The 21415-nt window shown below is 36.2% G+C and overlaps 1 protein-coding gene and 1 non-coding gene across 2 annotated transcripts in view; one reads left to right on the plus strand and one right to left on the minus strand.

The window, feature by feature from the left end:
- Positions 1-3110: 3110 nt before the first annotated feature.
- Positions 3111-21415, minus strand: part of LOC122106845 (transmembrane protease serine 11E-like) — an 82164-nt gene continuing 63859 nt past the window's right edge. The window contains exons 3-10 of the mRNA XM_042678375.1: positions 20776-20897; positions 17719-17786; positions 15688-15851; positions 11284-11322; positions 9170-9347; positions 7771-8030; positions 6830-6972; positions 3111-3272 (exon numbers count right to left, since the gene is read on the minus strand). Coding sequence (XP_042534309.1) covers positions 3111-3272; positions 6830-6972; positions 7771-8030; positions 9170-9347; positions 11284-11322; positions 15688-15851; positions 17719-17786; positions 20776-20897 — 1136 coding nt within the window. The remainder of the gene's footprint in view (positions 3273-6829; positions 6973-7770; positions 8031-9169; positions 9348-11283; positions 11323-15687; positions 15852-17718; positions 17787-20775; positions 20898-21415) is intronic.
- Positions 16331-16437, plus strand: LOC122106932. Its single transcript, XR_006147252.1, has one exon. It is a non-coding gene; the product is annotated as a U6 spliceosomal RNA (small nuclear RNA).

A 21415-nucleotide genomic window follows, 5' to 3' on the forward strand; every position in this document is an offset into this window, starting at 1 on the left:
AAACCTCATCTATACTCACCTGAAAATAAAAAATATTCTCAGCAGTAAAGAATTTCAAAAGAGATTATCTCCTACTTGAGGAGGCAAGAAAGGCATTTATGGAGAAGGAAATATTCAAATATACTTTAGATCTCTCGTTACAATCTAATCACTCTATGGTCAAGAAGATTTATCATCTTTAAAAATAGAAATAAGACACAAAAATAAACCTTCAGAATGAGAACATACCTTGACGGATATGCCTGGAAAGATCCCAATGAATCTTTTGCTTAATAAGGGTTCATATATTGACATAGTGTGTTGAACTAATTATTTCTTCATTTCAAAACAATTGTGCTCAATCTGTGATTATCACACCACACCATATTGGTGAAAACAAAATATCAGTTTCATTTCAGCAGTAGTTACAACAGCCACCCTCTCTTGAGTGACTGCCAGGTTCTAAGAACTGGGATAAGCACTTTGCAAACAACTCAGTTTTAATACAATAACAATTATTTGAGTAAATATTATCCCTGTCTTATAGAAGAGTGATTTAAGCTTATGCTATTTAAGTAACAGTTAAGTTACACGGGTAGTGTAAAATCTGGGATTGTATTTTAAGTCAGTGCGTAGCTTTAGCTATGCAACATTTCTGATCGGTTGCATTCTAAGAAAAGCATCGTCAGAAGATTTCATCTGGTGAACATTGCAGCCCTACATAGTACAGATCAGTCACTAGACACGGGTATTTGAGGCTGCTGGAAACATAACATGGCATATGTTTTAATAATGAACTTATTTTTAAAAGTTCATAGACCATACTCTAAAATGTACAGTCCATAAACCATTAATATATTTATTGCCATTACTCATGATGATGATTAATATCTCTTTATTATATTTTATTGTCCTTACCATTACCATTCAATAAATCCATTTATAAATACAAAACATCTTGATAAATGTCACCTCTTTCATCATTAAATCTAGGTGTGTTTTGTCCCTCTGTGTTCCTACAGCTGTCAGGTGCCACCTAGTGACCAAAGATTAGAATATACTCGGAGCACTCAGTTTAATAGAACACTGAACATAGTTTGGTTCAAAATGTTCTTGTTTCTGAAAATTCACCATTTGCTTAACTTTTCCCAAGAGATTTTATTCCACAGAATAATAATAACAATGATAGTTTGGGTCTGGAAATGTGGCTTAGTGGTAGAGTGCTTGTATAGCATGTATGAAGCCCTGGGTTCAATTCCTTAGTCCACATGAACAAACAAACAAGCAAGCAAAAGCTGGAAATGATACTGTGGCTCAAGTGGTAGAATGCTAGCCTTGAGCAAAAACAAGCTCAGGGAGCCAAAGCAAGTTCAGGGACAGTGCACAGGCCCTGAGTTCAGTTCCTAGGACAGGAAAGAATAAAAACACCAACAACAAAATAATAGTTTGTGTAAAATATTTAACACTATCCATTCCTGTCATTTTTTTTTAATCCGGCTTTCAAAAAGCACCTAAATTTTATCACTTCATGTGCTGGTATTACTTGATTAAATCAAAGTCAAACTTTTCCTGATAATAATGGTTTTCAAAGTGGTTATGGTACAGTATAGAATAATGAGGAAAAGGAAACTGAGAGACTTCATTGTTATATGTCATGACACTTGTCCTAATTTTAGTATACATTCAATATTTGAAGTTTAGATACATTCAATATTATGTCTTTCATGGCTTAGGAATCGTTTTATCAAAACTAAAATTACAAAAGGTATCCAGTGTCAAGCTTTCATTCTTCAGTCTTATTTCCAGGACATCATCAATACCTACTATACTAAAGGCAACAGAAAGACAGCCTCCATCCTCTGCATGGTACCTCCTCCCTCAGCCCACCATCACGGACTGCAAACAACAGCCAGGAAGACACATTTACAGCCAACTCGCAGTGAGCACCAGCTCCAAGTGCATGATTACGGGCACCCACTAATGCCTGTAACTATTTCCTTCAGGTTCTACTGTTGGGAAAGCTTGTTAATAATCGCACTTGGCAATAGTTTGGAGTGATTCTCTTTGTTCTTTCCCACTCAGTTACACTATTATTTTTGCCATATAAGTGATGCTGATTATTCTTAAATAAACTGTAGACTAACATTTGAAGTGTTTTCAGTAAAGTTAAGGACAATTTTCCCCATTTTTCCCATCTTCCCCATTTTTCATAAATTATCATATTCCAGTGTCAAGGAAATAGGTAGTTTGTGTGTTTCGTTATTATATATTAACATCTTCAGTAATGCAGTGGTAAATATTGTTTTCTTGCTAGAACTTGTTCAGAATAAGCATGTTGTATAGGGGTTTTGTATTTGTTGTAGTCACAAAAAAACTGAATTCTCACTGTCATCTTTTCAGTTATTTGACTTAAAAAAATAAAGCAGCATCTTGATTTCTCCATAGGTATTTGTAGTTCTTTTTTCTGGTACTGGGGTTTGAATTCAGGTTTTATGTTTATTCCGCTGCTTGCTTGACTAGCACTCCACCAATTGAGCTACATCTCCAGCTTGGTTTTCCCTACATTCCTTTAACTTCAATTCCATTCTTTCTCCTTCATGAAGAGTTAAGTAGTCAGATGATTCTGTTTGTTGGATCTTTTATAATGTGTTTACGTTTCCCTTATACTGCAAAGAAAAAATACTGCACACTTCTCTGTTTATAGACTGTTGAGGGTCATTTTTTTTCTTTTTGTATTTTCCTCTTACATCCTATATCTTGAAATTTCCTGAGATCACAGAAACTGATTAAATTAAATTAGGTATTGCTTCTAATTTTGTATGTACATATATGTATGTATATATATATATATATATGAGGAATTTATGTCAATAAGCCAAAATTTTGATGACAGACAACTTTTGTAAAACATGTGAATTCAAGTCATACAGAGTCCATCTGGCAGAAAAAAAAAAAAAAAAAGATGTTCATGTATTCAGCGAGGCTTGGAAAGAAAGTCACACATCAAACAGCTGAGCGAAATGGGTCAGATCTGGGTGCTTTGTAAGGCTTCTTCTGAAATTCTGTATCTCTATAGATGGCTGACACACACACTCACACACAAAAAAAATTCATCCCACTGAGTTTTTCTCTTAGATGCCAGTATGGTTAGCGATCCAGTCCCGGACAGCAGTCACTCGAGTATACACCCCAGGCTTGTTGGGTTGCCCACATTCATCTCCCCAGCTCACTATTCCAGCAAGGTACCAGACATCTCTAGCATCTGAACTAACAAGTGGTCCTCCAGAGTCGCCCTAAAAGAAAAGGGAAAGGTGAGCAATTCAGAGTTCAGTTCCCCACAGAAGGCATTATTCTAAGTTAAGAATGTAATGAATATGGTGATTTTCAAAAGCCTTCAGTGTGCCTGAACACAGAAGTGTTTTCCTTTGTGCATGTCAGCTGTATAAAGGAGGAGGTAAGACACTGGAAGGATGGACTCAGTCTCAGGGTTGAGTATGCTGAGACTGGAGAGCAGTCATCTTAATTTATCTGACTCATCAGACAAATAGCTCCCTATATAAGATGCTTCCTGAATTGCGCAGCATTATTCACCAGAAAAGGATGGATTGCTGATAAGGAGCACAGATATTAGAGTCAGACACCTGTTTCAATATTTAGTTCAGTCTTTCCCAGTTAACTAAAGCCTTTAATTTACCTATCTATAAATGTTCTGAATAATATGTGTAATGACTATCATGAAGTTTTAGTACCACACTGAATGTAAAGCTTAGCACAGAGCAAAACCTAGAAAGTACATATATAAACCCACAGATACCAGTATTTTCCACAGGTCATAAAGCAAGGCACTATCTGCCCATCTCACAAGATCCTAGGCCTTAAGGTACTGACCAGCCACATGTATTGAGAATTCTATGAAGCTCTTAATTAATTAACATGTTGTTGCATGAAGTTTTGAACTCAGAGCTTGTATTTGCAATGTAAACACCCTGCCATTAATCATACCCCCAGCTCTGTTTTTGTTTTTTTATTTTTTAATCTTTTGTTACATTTTTTGGTTTAGAGTCTTACACTTTTTGCAAAAGCCAGTCTCAGAACACAATCTTCCTACCTATTCCTCCAGAGTACCAGGGATTTCAAGAAAGTCTGAAATCCATGACTGACCCTCATGCAAATCTTTCAGCAAAACATAGGATTAAGGTTGTATTTTTTCCGGGTTATCAGTAAAGAAATTGAAACACGGAGAAATTAACAATTTGCCTTAGATCAGTGGCAGACCCTGGGTTGGAATCCAAACAGTGTAATTCAAAAGTTCATGTTTTCCCCACACACATTATACTGATTTCCTGGTAAAAATTTCTCTTATCCTTTTAAAACACTAATACCATCAGTAGATGAATGTGAAATAAGATGTTTGTAATTTCAAAATCAATTAACTGATATACATTTGCTGATACCACTATATGATGTGAGAAATATAAAATGAGTATAAGCACATGGGCCTTGATTTTAGAGTCTATGCTCTACTTACTAGAAATAAGATGTACCGTATAAAGCAATTTTGCAGTAATAATTTTGATCATTAGAATCCAGACCCATACAGGGGCATAAAAAGGAAATTCAGAGAAAAGAGTATCCAGATAATGATTTAAATGGAGGCAGCACTTCCCATCTACTGAGCCATGTAGAAGAAAGAGAAACAAATTATAAAACTACTTCTTTGAGTTGCTAGGGAAATTAGAGCAGGTGACAAAGTGGTCTCCATTCTCCCAACATCTCATGGTGCTTCTCCTGTGCACCATCTTGAAAATGATGCAGACGGACCCCGAGAGAGATTCTAGAGGTTGCAGGTTATGTATACATCAAGTGCATCACTAGTTTCCCCAGAAGAATGAAGTAGAGTAGTGGAGTATGAATGAATACTGCTTCAGTCCCAGCTCCCTGTAGGAAACTTCAGTGGCAATGAGGAAAACAAACAAAATAAACTAGAAAGCCTGGAAGAACCCCCAAAGGTATGGCTGACTCAAACTCACTCTAAGCTTCTTTTCTCTAAGAGGAATTAAGGACAGGACCCAGCACTTTAAGCACATTCCTCTCACAAGATAATGAGAAGAGAAAAAAAGTATCAATCCTGTCACTACCTAGATGTACCTAAATATTGAGAAATCAACTGAGTATTTAATCAGAGGGGAAAAAAGTAGATGCAGAAATCCCAAACTAGAACTATTAGCAAAATAAAGACACAAGGAAATATGTCTCTTGTAATGGCCAACAATTTAACAACACAGGCATAAAACTGAATGGATGAAACCTCTAATGATGAGTTCAAACATCAATCACAAGAAGGAAAAACAAAATTAAAGATCAGGGATTGGAGGCATGGCTCAGAGCACAGAGCACCAGCCCATGAGTGAATAAGCAAGCATCAGATACCAAGTTTGAGTCCCCGCCTCAAACAACAACAATAACAACAACAACAATAAAATGCTTGACAAGAAATGTACTCATTGCCTTCCTCATGTAACTGTAGCCCCTCTGTACAGCATCTTTGCAATAAAATAAAATTTTTTAAAACATTGAAGAAATGTATAAGCACCTAGCTGAAATCAAAGAACACACAAGTTAACCACTTAATGAACTCAAAGAGAAGACCAAAAAACAAGAGATGAAATAAGGGAAACATACAGAGAGTATAAACAAATAATTTGACAAAGAATTCAGAATTCTGAAAACAAAATCAAGTTGAAATTCTGAAACAGGATAAATCCAAACAAATTTATGCCAAGACAAATCATAAAATTTCTGAATTCTGAAGTCAACAAAACATGTTTGAATATGGCAAGAGAAATGGCACCATCACCTGCAAGGGAAAAAATAAATCCAACAGAAGCAGAGTCAGCTCAGAAACCACATAGGACATGATTCTAGAGTTGAAAGAGAATTGTCTACCCAGATTTCCATAGCTTCAGAAATTAAGAGGAAATAAAGACTTTGACAGACAAAGGAAACTTATTAGGAGAATTTTTCCCACTACCAATCTATAGAAAGTGAATAGTAAAATGAAGCTTTTAATGCCATGAGAAATTAAGGTGTTTATGAATAAAATATTTAAAAATGAATCATTAGGGCTGACAAGTTGGCTCAGTGGTAGAGCGGTTGCCTTGCATGCATGAGGCCCTGGGTTCAATTCCTCAGAACCACATAAGCAGAAAAAAACCCAGAAGTGGTGCTGTGGCTCAAGTGGTAGAGTACTAGCCTTGAGCTAAAGAGCTGAGGGACAATACCCAGTCCCAGAGGTCAGCCCCACGACCAACAAAAAAAAAAATAAAAAATAACTCATTAAAAAAGGAAAACTTTGGATAAACTTTCCCTTTCCTTCTCAAATTTCTCTCTAAATTATGTACAGCAGTTGAAATATAAGGTTGCCTGTGTGGTTCTCAAAATACAGAGTAAAATTCAATATTTATATTTGTTAATAGTCAATTTTATCAAAAGGGAAAGGGAAAGACACTTAAGAGAAGGCAAGTTTTCTATTCTACACTCCACTCAAGCTAGTAAAATGTCAATCCTATTAGACCAGGATAAATACGTATGTATAGATTTGTGTCCATGGAATAAACTTTGTTTTGACTGTAGTGGCAGTTAACACAAATCCACATTTTGCACCACTGTCCATTCTCAGATTTTTTAATGTATTGTGTTTATGTAAGGTGTAGAGATTGAAAACAAAACTGAACAAAGGCTATAGATGTGACTCCTTGTTGATAGTATCACAATTTTCTGTAAGCCTGTCATTATTACTAAAAAAGTAAACAGAACATTACACATCATCCTAGAAGGCAAATCCACTCACCTGACATGCATCTCGCTTTCCTTTTAAGGAGCCAGCACATAACATTGTGGGGGTTATGACACCATTGTAAACTTGGGGTTGATTGCAAGTTTTAGAGTCTATGAGTTCAACTTGTACTTGCCAAAGGTGATTCTGACCATAACCTAAAGAGAAGAAAGTCTTTGTGTTGATAGATATACATACACTTTATAATTTGAAGAAATTCTTTCATTTATGCAAGAAGATGATAATAATGAATCTTAGAATAATATGTGTGTTCCACACACAGTAATATTTAGGCATAAGTTTCTTCTCTTAAATAGTGAGAATAAATATTTAGGTACCTAGGAAAGAAGATCAAGCAAGTTTCACTCCATTAAAAATTAAATGAAACTGGTAGCTCACAACTGTAATCCCCACTACTCAGGAGGATGAGATCTGATTGTAGTTTGAAGCTAGCCTGGGCAGAAAACTCCTGGTGAGACTCTTATCTCCAGTAACCAAAAGCCAGAAGTGGGGCTGTGGTTCAAAGTGATAAAGTGCTAGCCTTGAGCAAAAGACCTCAGATACAAAGTACAGGCCCTGAGTTCAAGCTCCACGACTGACAAAAAGAAAAAAAAATGAAAAGAAAAAAATTTGAGGTGGGGAATTATCTTATCTTCACAACTGGGCATATTAATAATCTTTCATCTTCTAAGAGTTTTAATCCCCTAACTAAAAGTTGAGTGGCTAGGTATCATATTTGCTCTTTCAGATAACTTAAAAAACGTGATTAATGTAACAGTGATGATGTAATTGATAGTAGATTACCATAGGAAAGATGAATGCAATCTCTAAATAACAAGAGTCTGATTTACCCTTGGTCCATATGACCAAACATAGAATAGAAAAGTTCTGTTCTTTAAATACATCATAACACCAACATAAGTTACTATGCTCTGAGTTGCTCCTTATATACCCACCATCATTTTGCAGTGCTCCAAACCCTGTCACAAACATCTCTTCCCCCGGGTGGAACTCGTGGGTTGCATCAGGGAGACAAATTCTGTGTATTTCATTCGTGTAGGGAACAGGCTTAGCAAGCTCTGCAAGTGAAATATCATAGTCATGTGATGGATATTTGTATTTTTCATGGACAATTATCCTTCGGAGGCCTGTTTTCATTTTTGAAGGTTTTATTGTTACTCCAAAGGAAGCAGTCCATCTGGTTGGATCCTTGTACCTGGAGAGAAAAACAACAAAGAATAAATTCTAGTTTACCATGCTACCAATCTGATGATTTACATGAAATAATTTTGCCTATAGGTGTCAATATGTTTTTCTTTTATTCTTTTTTTGTGTATGTGTCAGTCCTGGGGCTTGAACTCAGATCCTCGTCAGTGTCCCTGGGCTTTTTGCTCAAGACTAGTGCCCTACCACTTTGAGCTAAGGTACCACTTTCAGTTTTCTGGTGGTTAATTGGAGATAAGACTTTCTGCCCAGGCTGGCTTTGAACTTTGATGCTCAGATCTCAACCTCCTGAGTAGCTAGGATTACATGTGTGAGCCACCAGCACTTTGCCACGTCTTCCTTTTTAAAATAATAGTTTCTACTGACAGAAGTAATTTTTTTATAATCTAAGAACCATGCTCATGGTTGGAATTCTGTTAGGTTATGCATACTACTTTACATGACAAGCCACCTATTCCAAAGCCTGGGTTTTTTGGACATTTGGGGACATGAATGATTACAAGAGACATATGGAAATATGATATTGCACAGAATGAGAAAACTAAATATAGTCCATTCACTTATATCCTCTACCAAAAATCTTAAATTTTTTTCTTTGAAAAATAGAGGCCTCAGAACAATTTAACAAAGTGTTTCTACTGTATGCACTGGAGATATTTGGCACTGGGTTGAAAATCTACCATTCCTTACAATAATACTAGCTAATCTAGTCACTTGTATAATTTATTACTTCTAATTCCATCATTGTCTAACATGGAATTCCCCACTGAGATCAAACCTACAACCGCCAGCCTTTATTTCTTACACAGATAGTAAGTGAATAATGAACTCTTCTCATTCACATCAAGCTCCAAAGGTAACTTTAAAATTCTCACTTTCTTTGACAAATTAATGTGTGTATGACAATGTACATTACTGTTGAATAATGTGCACTGGTACCATCTCAAATAGAAAGCAGAAAACCTCTCACTAAATTTTCTGAGAGTCCCCATTCCCTCTGTGATAAGCATGTGATCTTCACTTTATGTTAAACTCACCCGTCTCAAAATTCTGGACATATTTCATAAACATGCAGTGGAAAACACAATACACTTTGTTCACCTCGAGTCCTCCTCGAGGTGTAGGACTTACGTTCGAAAGCAATGAGCAGCGCTCACAAGCCAGGTGTTACTGATTAACGTTGCTCCGCAGCGATGGGCCCCATCCCATTGCAAGCTGGCCTGCCACGGCCATTCTCCCTCTTCTACCTGCGTCCCACCAACGATTCTGAGACTTTCTTTGGTAGATTTACTTCTCCTGGTCCCACAGCCTGCCAACGACAGATAATGCATTGACTAACAGTTGCTTCAAACATCAATTTGCTATTATATCATAAATTCTTTTATGTTATACTCTTATAAGATCAAACATTTCTTTGTTTCCTCCCTTTCTGTAATCCCTGACATTTAGTTCGTTAATTCCTATTCATCTTGTAAAGATTTAAATTACACATTATCTTTCCAATGATATCTCCTTTATTTCCCTGCTTCTAAACTGCATTACTTATGACTTCCTTGATGCAATAATAATAATAATTATTATTATTATTATAATAAATAGAAATTTGCTGTGTATGGTTGTGTGTATGCATTTTGTCCTCAATTTTTTTACAGTAGAGTTTCTCAATCTTGGCACCATTGATATTTTGAGCCATACAATTCTTTGTTGTAGGCTGCTGTCCTGTGCATCATAGAATATTTTATAATATGCCAGGTCTATAAATGCTAACATTCTCAAATACAATCATGACAAATCAAACAAACAAACAAATACACTGCAATAAGGCATGGTACCTTGTGTGATAAAATGGCCCTTAACTGAGCATCGTTCATTTAGAATTGTGTGCTTGTGCATACGTCTCATAGTGAGTGAACTTCTGTAGGAAAGAATTATATCTAATCCATTTTGCATGTTGCATCCTTATCAACTCTCACAGTAAAAGAACATGGTAAATTTCCAATAAATATTAATGGAAATAATATATGCTATTTAAATAATGGAATTATACCTTAGTTCCATGCTTAGTTAAGATTTTAAGTTGATCAACATGTTAAGGTGGTAAGCAGCACATTCCCTTCCATGTTTTAAAGCTAGGTATAGTATGTACTGATTCTGCAAGTATTAATGTATTCCTTGCGTCACGGGGGGGGGGGGGGGGTGTTCTGCTATAGAAGAGGGAAGGAGTGTAGAGTCAGCACTTTTGAAAGATTGTGAAAGATATTTTCTGGGCCCTCTGTAAAGTCATCAAAGTATTTCAATCCTATAACTGCCTGAAATTTCCACATTTTAAAATTGATAACATCAAGATTTTATTTAGAGTAAACAACAGAAGTTTTTGACTGCAGCTTAGAATTATAACATATAGACATACAGAGTACTTTTTTGGTGGTGGTGGTAACAGAACGGGGGTTGAACTAAGGGCCTGGGCACTGCGCCTGAGCTTGTTTTTGTTGTTCTTCTGTCTCTCTCTGCTTCTCTATCTGTCTCTCTGTCTCTCTCTGTCTCTGTCTCTCTGTCTCTCTCTGTCTAGTGCTCAACTGAACCACAGATCCATTTCCAGCTTTTTGGTTGTTAATTAGAGATGAGAGTCTCATGGACTTTCTTGCTGCTTTCAATGATCCTTAGATCTCAGTCTCCTGAGTGGCTTAGATTACAGGTATAAGTTACCAGTATCCAACAAAAGTAGGAAATTAAATAAAAGAGCAACTACACCTCTTTTTTTTTAACCAGTTGATCACCTTATTTTCTAGTATTCATGGCCACAGACACCTGCACATCCACTCTGGAATTTTCCCAGTTTTGATAATTTTGTGTGCATGGGCTAGTATTGGGGCTTAAACTCAGGGCTTTCCTGCTCTATTGCTTAAACCATGCCTCCAGCACAGCTTTTTTCTGCTTAATTAGAGATAGAGTTCATGGACTTCTTGGCCTGAGCTAGCTTCAAACCAAGATCTTCTGATCTCAACCTCCCAAGTAAGATGTAATTACAGGCATGTACCTAGTACCCTGCCCAGTTTTGCTGCTTTTAATGTTCAGTTGTGCCTGAGAGAAGAGATAAAGCACCATGAGCTGTACACAAGCTGATCCAAGCTTATTCTGTCTTGTGTGTTATTGTGTTACAATAACACAAAGTACGTGTATATTATAAACAGTGTTTCCTTTTATACATTCAGGTAAAGCAACCTTAATAAATATTTTTAACTTACAATTGTTGAGGTACTTGTCTGTTTCTGTCCTGTTGATTTCTGCAACATACGGAAATAGTAAGTAGAAGAAAGTCAGCCAATCTGAATTAGACTAAGAAAAACTGGGTTTTTCAAATACAAATAGTTGCCAAATTCGGTTACAGTATCTCTGGGTAGTGTGGTAAGCAGTATAGTTAGTCATGGACATAGTAGTTTCATTTTTCTAGGGAGGGGAGGCAACAATAAACAGAGTGGACAAGAGTCATATAGGGAGCATATGGATAATGTAAAATCTGGTGACCTCTCCCAGTAATTCTGATACACTAATTTTGTGTTGACATGCAAGAATATGTACTGTACACCAGGAAATAAGTACAGGCAGTTCCCTTACTCTTTGGGGGAAAATATTGGTCTAAATTGTAGCGTTGGCTCCTAAATGTAATGATATTTTTATTAGCCCTTACTTCTAATTATTTTATTAAGCATCATCTCACTTGTTCCATGAATTAGCCCTCAATCATATTTTATAAATCATGGTATTCCTAGCTCTTACTGTTGAGAGAGGTAATGAGCTTTCAATGTACCATGTAACTCAAGCCAATGACTCTAGCATTTTAACTTCTCAGCACTCATATCCTAGTCCTATACAAACACTACTCCAAACAAAAATGTAGAAAACTATTAAGTTCTCATGTTTCCTGAATATTAATATATATCCAATAAGCAACACTATTATCTTTGAACATGTATGGAACAATGAATGTCCTAAATGCAAAACTATTTATATGATAGTTTATCTTTTAGTATTTACTAGCATTGATTTGCTAGAAATTTGTATTCTAGAAATTCTTCTTTCTGATCTTCTTCATCTAGCTATTTGTGAGGAAAAGGACAAACATGAGGAAGAATTGATGATGTAGCTTCAGTTACTATTTAAGAGACTTAATAGTCTCTACTTCAAGTAATCTATCATATTCTTCTCTACCTCAAGTTTTCATAGAGAAAAGTCTGGCTTAATATGTTAATTCTTCTCACAAGGAAGCATCACCATGGTGACAGGTGCAACCCAACTGACTCACATTACCCATATTTTTGAACTTCATTGTTGCTGCTTTAAAATTCCTAATAGTTTATCTTGTTATTTATTTACTTACTTACTTATTTATTGTTGATCTTGGGGCTTGAACAAAAGGTCTGGGTGCGCATTTTCACTCAAGGCTAGCACTCTACCCCTTTGAGCCACAGCACTACTTCCAGTTTTCTGGTGGTTAATTAGAAATAAGATTCTCATGGACTTTCCTGCCTGGTCTGTCTTCGAACCTGGATCCTCTGATCTCAGCCTCCTGAGTAGCTAGGATTATAGGCATGTGCTACTGTGCCAGGCTATCTAAGGTTATCTCGTTATCTAATGTTATCAAATGCAATCTTGCTATCTAATGTTATCTTGTAATTTATGTTTTGAAAATGTTGTTCAATAAGCTATGGTGTGAGCAGGGAAGCACATGGTCTTTGTGTGTCTACAGTTGTTTAACATAACATTTGCATATGCCATTCATGTAGCTCTTCAAAATAAGGCTCTGGAGAACCCATAATGGGTGGCAGCATGGCCACACAGTGACTAGAACATAAATGTGGTACACCTACCACTCAGCAGGGAGGGGAGGGGAGTGGAGGGAAGGGAAAAGGAGAGGTGGGGAGGGGACACTGACAATTCCAGAAGGTCATGTTTTCTATCTGTACCCAGAAAACAGCAAAGGCATTCTTACCATTGCCTTTCTCATTCTTATGTGTATTATGTGTATTAAGGAATGGTTTTTTTTACTGAAAATGACATAGGCAAGGGAATACTAACAAAATACAGAGTTTCTTTTCCATTCAGTCCTTTCCTGCTCATTAGTAGTTTGGAGTTAGTTAGAGGTAGAATGCACCTAAATTGAGACGATACATAAGAATAGACAACTTAGCTCTCTGAAGTATTTTCATTGCCTGGCAACAAAAATAATATACAATTTTCTTTTTAACATCTTTTGGAGATAAGTCCCAGGAAACCCTGTGGATACTAAACTCCACTGATGATCAAAAATGGTTTAGTGTTTGTATATAACCTACAGTGTCTCTCCCATACACTTTAAATCATCTCTAAGTTCATTGTAACACCTAGTATAAATGTAAATTCTATATAAATTATTGTTATACTATTAAAGAAAAATGACAAGAGTCTGTACATGTTCAGTACACATGCATTTTCCATATTATATAGTATATATACTTGTATATATACATGTACATATACATATATATGTATGTGTATATATATATATGCATGTATATATACTATATAGACATACATACATACATATACATATATTGCCAGTCCTGGTGTTTGAACTCAGGGCATTGTGCTTGCTTTGTTTGCTTGCTCCGCTGGCACTCTACCACTTGAGCCATGCTTTCTGCTCAGTGTTTTTAATGGTTAATTGGAGTTAAGAGTCTCTCAGACTCTTCAACCTGGGCTGGCTTCAAACGTGAGTCTTCCAGATCTCAGCCTCCTCATCTCCAGGATTATAGGCATGAACCACTGGCACCTAGCTTCCATATTATTTTGTTTTCAGATATATTTATTTGAGTCCATGCATGTGAAAGTTCTGAATGAAACAATTTCATGCTTCTACAAACAAGTGGAGCGTGTTTTCATCTGCTTTTAAGATTGTCACTGGAAGGTGTAATGTTGACCAATAAAACTGTGCTAGTAATTTTATACTTAATTTTTTTCACTTTGCAAATTAGTGAATAAAATTACTTTGATTAGCAAATAAAAATGTTGAAAAGTTGAAAGGCCATGAAAAAAGGAAAATATCTTTTGAATAGTACTACAGTACTATTTGCGGAGGGGGGACAGAAGTTTGGATAAAATACCTGACATTTTCTTTTTACATTGGAAAATGCAACCTCTGTAGTAAACAAAGCAAAACCCTACTTCATACTTTGCAACTCTAGTTGTAAAATATATCAGCTAGAAAGTACAAGTAGTATTTTTTCATTGACAAGTGTTCTAAGAAAAGCTATAAACAAGGTATATTAATGGTACTCAAAAATAAGTGGGTGAGTGGCTGGCCCTTTTCATTGATTCTGCTCTCAGAACATAACATGGAAGCAACAGCAAAAAGAAGGATATGTAAAACCTGATTATGTTAGTTTCTGTAGCCCAATTCTAAAGTCCAGTATAGAACCTGCCCAGGAGTTCATGACAAGCTTACTTAAGAGGCATATGCTAGAGCACTTAGGAGCAGTCTCAAACCCATAATCCTAGATATTACTGAGGAGGCAAAGATAGGGGGATTGCCATTTGAGGCCAGTAAGACATAGAAGTTTGTAAGACTCCATCTCAACCAATGGCACACACCTCTGAAATACAATGACAATGTGTGTGTGTGTGTGTGTGTGTGTGTGTGTGTGTGTGTGTGTGTGTGTGTGTGTGTGATCTCCAGTGACACAGGAAAGCGCAAGTTAAAGGATCATAGCCCACAATGGCAGAGTATAGATCCTACCTTGAAAACAATCAATTCAAAGAGGGGCTGGAGGTATGACTCAAGTGGTAGAGCACTTGCCTAACAAGTGTGTGCATTGAGTTGAATCTCCAATACCATCAACAAAATGACAAAAATTAAAATACTTCATTTGGAATAATTCAGTTCCAAAGCAATGACCTGCTAATAGTAATTTTTTGTTGTTACTGTTGCTGTTTTTGTTGTCTTTTCCTTTTGTCATGTAATATATTTGTCTTTGCAAGGGTAAGTGAGGCACAGAAAAGGTGGGACAGAGGGTGAACAAATACAGCAGTGGTAATCACTAAACGCTATTAGAAAATGAACTGTACACGTTGTAGGTGGATGTGGGAGGGAAAAACTTGGAGAGAGTGAGAGAAATGGTGACATTGTTCAAGAAGAAATGTACTCATTATATGACTTACATAACTACAACCCCTGTGCACATCATCTTTACAAGAACAATGAAATATATGTTTTAAAAATTTTAGATTCAAGTAAGGTAGTGCACAACTGTGATTTCAACTACTCCCTACTTAGGAGTCAGAGAGTTTGAGGATTATGGTTTGGGGCAAATCAAGAAGAAAAAGACAGTAAATGGTGTTATGAGTAAGTTTTGTATGGTGTTATGAGTCTATGATCCCAGCTACAATAGAGGCATAAAATCAAGGACCAAGGCCAGACCTGAGTAAAAACACAGACCCTATCCAAGAGGTACCAAAGCAAGGGGTAGAACTTACAAGTGGTAAAAAGTATAGGCTCAATTGGTAGAACACTTGCTTAACAAGCAAGCCATCAGTACTGGGGGAAACAAAGTCAAAAGTAAAATGAGTGCCCAAATCTAACATAGAAATAGACAAAATTAAAAAAGGAAACTTACTTTTAATTTTAACTGAGTCAGGATGAACTTCAGGAGGTCCTTCAACATTATGCAACTTTTCATGTAGAATATATTCAATAATTTTATTTACATTTTCAGGATCCTCAGTAGAGCGAAATCTAAATATCAGCAGCATATGAGCCACCACGCCATGATTTTCTTGACTGAATCAAACAATAAAAACAAGAAAAGAAAAGGAGAATGGAGGGAAAGAGAGAGAGAGAAAGGGAGGAAAAGAGGAACTTGATCACAACCGAAGTTTTTTTTCCCTTATCATTTATTTGAAAATGCAAACAAATCCAAATACATTTTCTGTAGTCCTGATGTTTCCTATGTACAAAACCCCCAATTCAAATGCCCTGACAGAAAGGTAGTATGTTCATTCTCTTTCCACCAAAAGATTAATTTTAAAAAAAGATGCGTATCTTGTCAAATAACATATAATAATATATTTTATGCTCTTTATGTACTTAACATGTATATAAAAACTATGTATATATATATATACATACATATGTATATATATATATATATATATATTGTGTTCTAAAGTTGTATATTTAGTGGCAGTTGATTAATGGACCTGAGATCCTCTTAGCTACATATTTGGGGCATACAGATATAGAATAAAAAATAATGAGGGGTGCTCACTTCGGTAGCACATATACTAAAATTGGAACAATAAAGAGAAGATTAGCATGGCCCCTGTGCAAGGATGACAAGCAAATTAGTGAAGCGTTCCATATTTTTAGACCAGACTAAAGCTACCAGCACAACCATGTTTATTGCAGCACTATTTACCATAGCTAAGATATGGAACCAACCCAGATGCCCCTCAGTAGATGAACAGATCAAGAAAAGATGGTATATATACACAATGGAATTCTATGCCTCCATCAGAAAGAATGACATCGCTCCATTTGTTAGGAAATGGAAAGACTTGGAAAAAAATTATATTAAGTGAAGTAAGCCAGGCCCAAAGAAACATAGGTCCCATTGTTTCCCTTATTTGCAATAACTAGTATATGTCTGAGACAAGCAGAAAAGGTCAGATAAGATGATGTTAAGTGAAATGAACCCCAAGATAGAGACACAAGTGGTTTTTTCTTGCTTGCTATTGGTTCTAAGATATTTATAAGGTACCATGTGATTTTTTTTGTTGCTTTGTCTGTCCCTCCCTTATGGTATAACCCCTGTTTTCACTGTATTTAATATTGGTATAATTTGGGGAGGGGAAGGGAAAAAACAAATTGTTTAAATAGGGATACAGATTGACCCATTGCAGCAATGAGATGTACAATATGCTATGTCAAAAAACAAACTTTACAATTTATGTGGTGGGGGGGAGAAGGGGTATGGGGGTATAGCCTAGGAGGTAGGAGGGCAGGGATGGTAGGGGAAAAACAGAGGAGGCAACAATGCTGGATAAGAAATGTACTCATTACCTTGCTCATGTAACTGTAACCCCTCTGTACAGTATTTTCACAATAAAAAAAACTTAATTAAAAAAAATAAAATGTAAAAAAAAGAATTAAAAAGCACGTATAAATTTTAAGCATTTCTAATTCTAATGATTTATAAATAAAACAAGAATAATTATAAAATAAGAAATAATGAGGGGGAAAACAGGTGAAAATGAGGGAGAAGGTAACACTGTTCACAAAGTAATATACTCATGACTTTACCTATGTAACTGTAACCCCTCTGTACATCACCTTTACAATAAAATTTAAAAATAAATAAATAAATAAATCATGAAAATGTATAAGGAGGAGAACCAAGAACTAAAGACCAATCTCCTTTACTAAGCTACTTTCCATAGGGCTAATTCACTAAGGGATTTCTGTTAGATCCCTATAGCATGCCTTTCCCTAGCCAGTATCTTGAGAAATGCTTACTTTCCGATTTATACAATGAGTGAAGCACATGGTAACAGAGAGCTTCATATTTGTCAGATGAATTTAATCATGTCATGAGCTCTTGAAAATGTGTGCATTACTGGCCATAGGACGATATTTTAGGTCTACATACCTGAATTTGATTATGTGAGACTTCACAAGTTCTCCTTGTAATGGAAATCTAGAAAATGCATTTTTCACCTGTTCAAAAAAAAATACCCAAAATAAGTCAGTAAGAAGCAGTATTCTGAAATTTGCAAGTTAATTCAAAGCCCAAGGGACAACGATAATAGGAGACAAAAGTGAAAAGCACTGACATTGCACAATGTGTTGAACTTAAGGAATCTTTCTTGGCAATCGACCCAGTGTTGTGAACTGAACTTTACTTTAGAAATAAAGGACCTGGGTAGTCAAATGAAATGAGGGAGCAATACAATCATTAAAAATCCCAATGAATATTGTACAAAATTAAGAAAATTGAAGGTTGGAAAGGATGGGGAAGAATGTTGAAAGGGGTAAACTGTGATCAAGATGCATTGTATTCTTAAGCTGATTTGGTGAATGGTAACTCCAACTCCTTTGAAGAACTACTTAAAGATTTAAAGATATTTTAAAAAACAAACATTGTACATAATAAGGAAGGAAGGAAGGAAGGAAGGAAGGAGGGAGGGAGGGAGGGAGGGAAGGAAGGAAGGAAGGAAAGGAGGAATGGAGGGAGGGAGGGAGGGAGGGAGGGAGGGAGGGAGGGAGAGAGGGAGAAAATGGAGGGCCTGGAAGCCTACTGGGAGCCCACAGGGCCACCTGCTATTACCACTCAGAAAGACATCAAAGAAAATGAAGGGACTCTCTCTTAACAAGTCAGATTAAATTCTTGGACCCCAGAAATGGAGATTCTAACTGCAAGTATCTAAAGTAAATGAGATATTTCTTGAAGGAATAGCTGGATTATAGAAACAAGCACACAGAAGTGTCACATGGTCCTAAAGGCAAACTTGCTGAATGTCCTAACATGTGACCCAGCTCAGCAGTGCAAATGCTCTTAGAAGTGCCCATGATAGCTGGACACCAGTGGCTCACACCTGTAATACTAGCCACTCAGGAGGCTGAGATCTGAGGATCATGGTTCAAAGCCTCCCTGGGCAGGAAAGTCTGTGAGACTCTTATCCCCAATAAACCACTCAGAAAACCAGAAGTGGTGCTGTGGCTCAAGTGGTAGAGTGCTAGCCTTAAGCTGAAGAGCTGAGGGACAGCATTCAGGCCCAGAGTTCAAGCCCCATGGCCAACAAAAAACAAAGAAAAAAGAAATGCCCATGGTTCAAGGTAGTTAACTGCATCTCTGAAGTTCATCCTAGTAAAATGAGGGATTTATTTTGTGATAACATTTATTATTGCAATAAATACAAATTTTAGTGAAATTAACTTTTATAGATAGGAGTTCCAGTAAGCAAATATTTCAATGGTTTCTTGTTTTCAGTATGTGTAGATGGTTACTAAACACAGTTGCTACAAGCTGATAATTGATTAACAGAGAAATGAGTTTTTTTATTCCTTAATATTTTATTGCTTCATGCCCTGAAACAGACCTTATAACTATGAGAAAATCAGCACATTACAAATAACTCCTCTAAATAGTTATTTTCTTGAATAGTTATTTTTATTTCTTGATATTTATTTATTGAATAGTTATTTTACTTAAACATGGATTTTTAAAGTCATGACTTTAACTTAAAACAATTTAAATGACTTTTAAACATATTTTTGAAAGTAGTGAAGAGCCCTACCTATTATATTCCTTTCTTTACATTAGATATGTATCTAGTCCTAGAGGAAAGCTTTTTATACATTTATCTGATTTGCTGTCTGCAAGTGCAAGTATAATCAGGACTTGTCCTCCTCCTCAGCCAGGTAGCCAAGCTCTCCGGCTCCTCATTACAGTTTCTAGAAGAATCAATTTCTGGAGAGCAGTAGCAATAGTGCTCTGGATTCAATCTGGTTTGAATGTCTCCAGATGCTTCATGCATTGAAATTTGATCCTCATGGTGAGGTATTCAGAGGGTGGAAATTTAATCTGATTATGAGATTTGAGGTGAGGCATTTAAAAGGTGTTTAGGATTAGATAAGGTCTTGAGGGTGGAGCCCCATAATTGAACTCTGGTGACTACATAAGAAGAGAGAGCAGAGGAGGCTCACGTACACACACACACACACACACACACACACACACACACACACACACACACACACACACACACACACACACACCCTGTCTTTGCTCTGGGTCATCTCAGGACTCTCTCACAAAGAAAGCCATCAGAGGTAGCTGTTTGACCTTCCACCTCTAGAACTTTGAACCACCATAAACCTCCTTTGCTTTATAAAATAGCCCAGATATGTCATTATAATTAAGAAGGGGGGAAAACAAGAACAATACAGACTTCTTCCATTCTGCTCTGCTTCAGGATATTAGACTTGGAAAACAATTTGTAAATTATATAATTTGACACCTTAATTTTCATATAAGGAAATTTATTCAGAATGATAAAATGATGTGCAAAGTCAAATTTAAAAAAAAAAACGACCACTAGTTTGTAGATGGTGTTAGATTAATCCCTGATTCTTTTCTTATAATATAAACAAATTATTATGAAAATTATCTGGAAATTCCAGCTACTCTTTAATCTGATAATAAAAAGACTTCATCACTCAGACACTTGTTTGGGGAATGGGCACACTGCTAATTTTTTTCAAATTTCTTAAATATTAGATTCATCTTCCCATAGAAATATTGACGCTTTAAACCTAAACATGAATTTCTTGCACCCTCATGAACCAAGAACCGGTTCAGAGTTATAAATTTGTAAAGCTAAAATACAATTTATGTAAGTAGCAAACAGTTTCGATCTTGAAAACCTTCTGCTCCAGATCTTTAAGAAGCTAGGAGACAACCACCTATTTTTGCAGGGGGGAGGGAAAGGGGGTGGTATCCTCACATTCCTAGAGTTTATGAACTTGACTGATCAAGAACATTACAAGCACTTTGCAAAGCAGCTTTGCAAAGTATATTCTTCTAAGTCATGTATTGTCAGTTTGGTTTTAAATCCCTAAAAGATGGCCTCTTACTTTTTGCAATGATCATCAGTTGGATGGACATGACAGAAAATGCCCCAAGCATAGAGAAGCAACTACTTACCATGGATTCAATTCTATGGCTCATTTCTGTGAAATTTTTAGAAGCCTCTCTTCCAAACTCAGCATATAATTTGTCACTGGTAAATGGCAATGTGCTGTAGAAATTATAGGTCTTCCTTTGATCTGCAAGGAAAAAGACAAAAACCCATCATAATCTTTATTAGCACCCTTATTATTCCATTCGATGTTTTCTAGACAGACAGGAAGAAATACCACTACCCAGCTTCTTCATCCTCCATCAGGCTTCAGAGCTATTGCAAAATAAAAGACGCCATTCATCATCCTATGATTTACAGTCTAAAAGCTGGAAGAAATAAATGCCTGGTGCTCTAGGTGTATTGTAAATAAATATTACACTGGAGCCACAGGCTGATTAGCCACAGAGATAACAAATCTTGCCATCTGAATAAATAAACAGGGGTGAATTCAGACGCTTCCCTGAGTTGAATGTTGTTTCTTACATTTAAAAAGTACATTCCCCTTCCTCCTAGCTCAATAAACGACACCAATTCTGACCACAAAGACTCTAGAATAAGAGCATTTATTTTGGATGAAGATGGAGAGTAAGAATTAAAATGATAGTAAGAAAAAAATGTTAATATTTTTCTAGATCTGAATTTAGAGAGCAAAAATATTCACTG

Source organism: Dipodomys spectabilis, unplaced genomic scaffold (genome assembly GCF_019054845.1).
Source record: "Dipodomys spectabilis isolate Male_0828 unplaced genomic scaffold, ASM1905484v1 ptg000043l, whole genome shotgun sequence".
NCBI lineage: Eukaryota > Metazoa > Chordata > Mammalia > Rodentia > Heteromyidae > Dipodomys > Dipodomys spectabilis.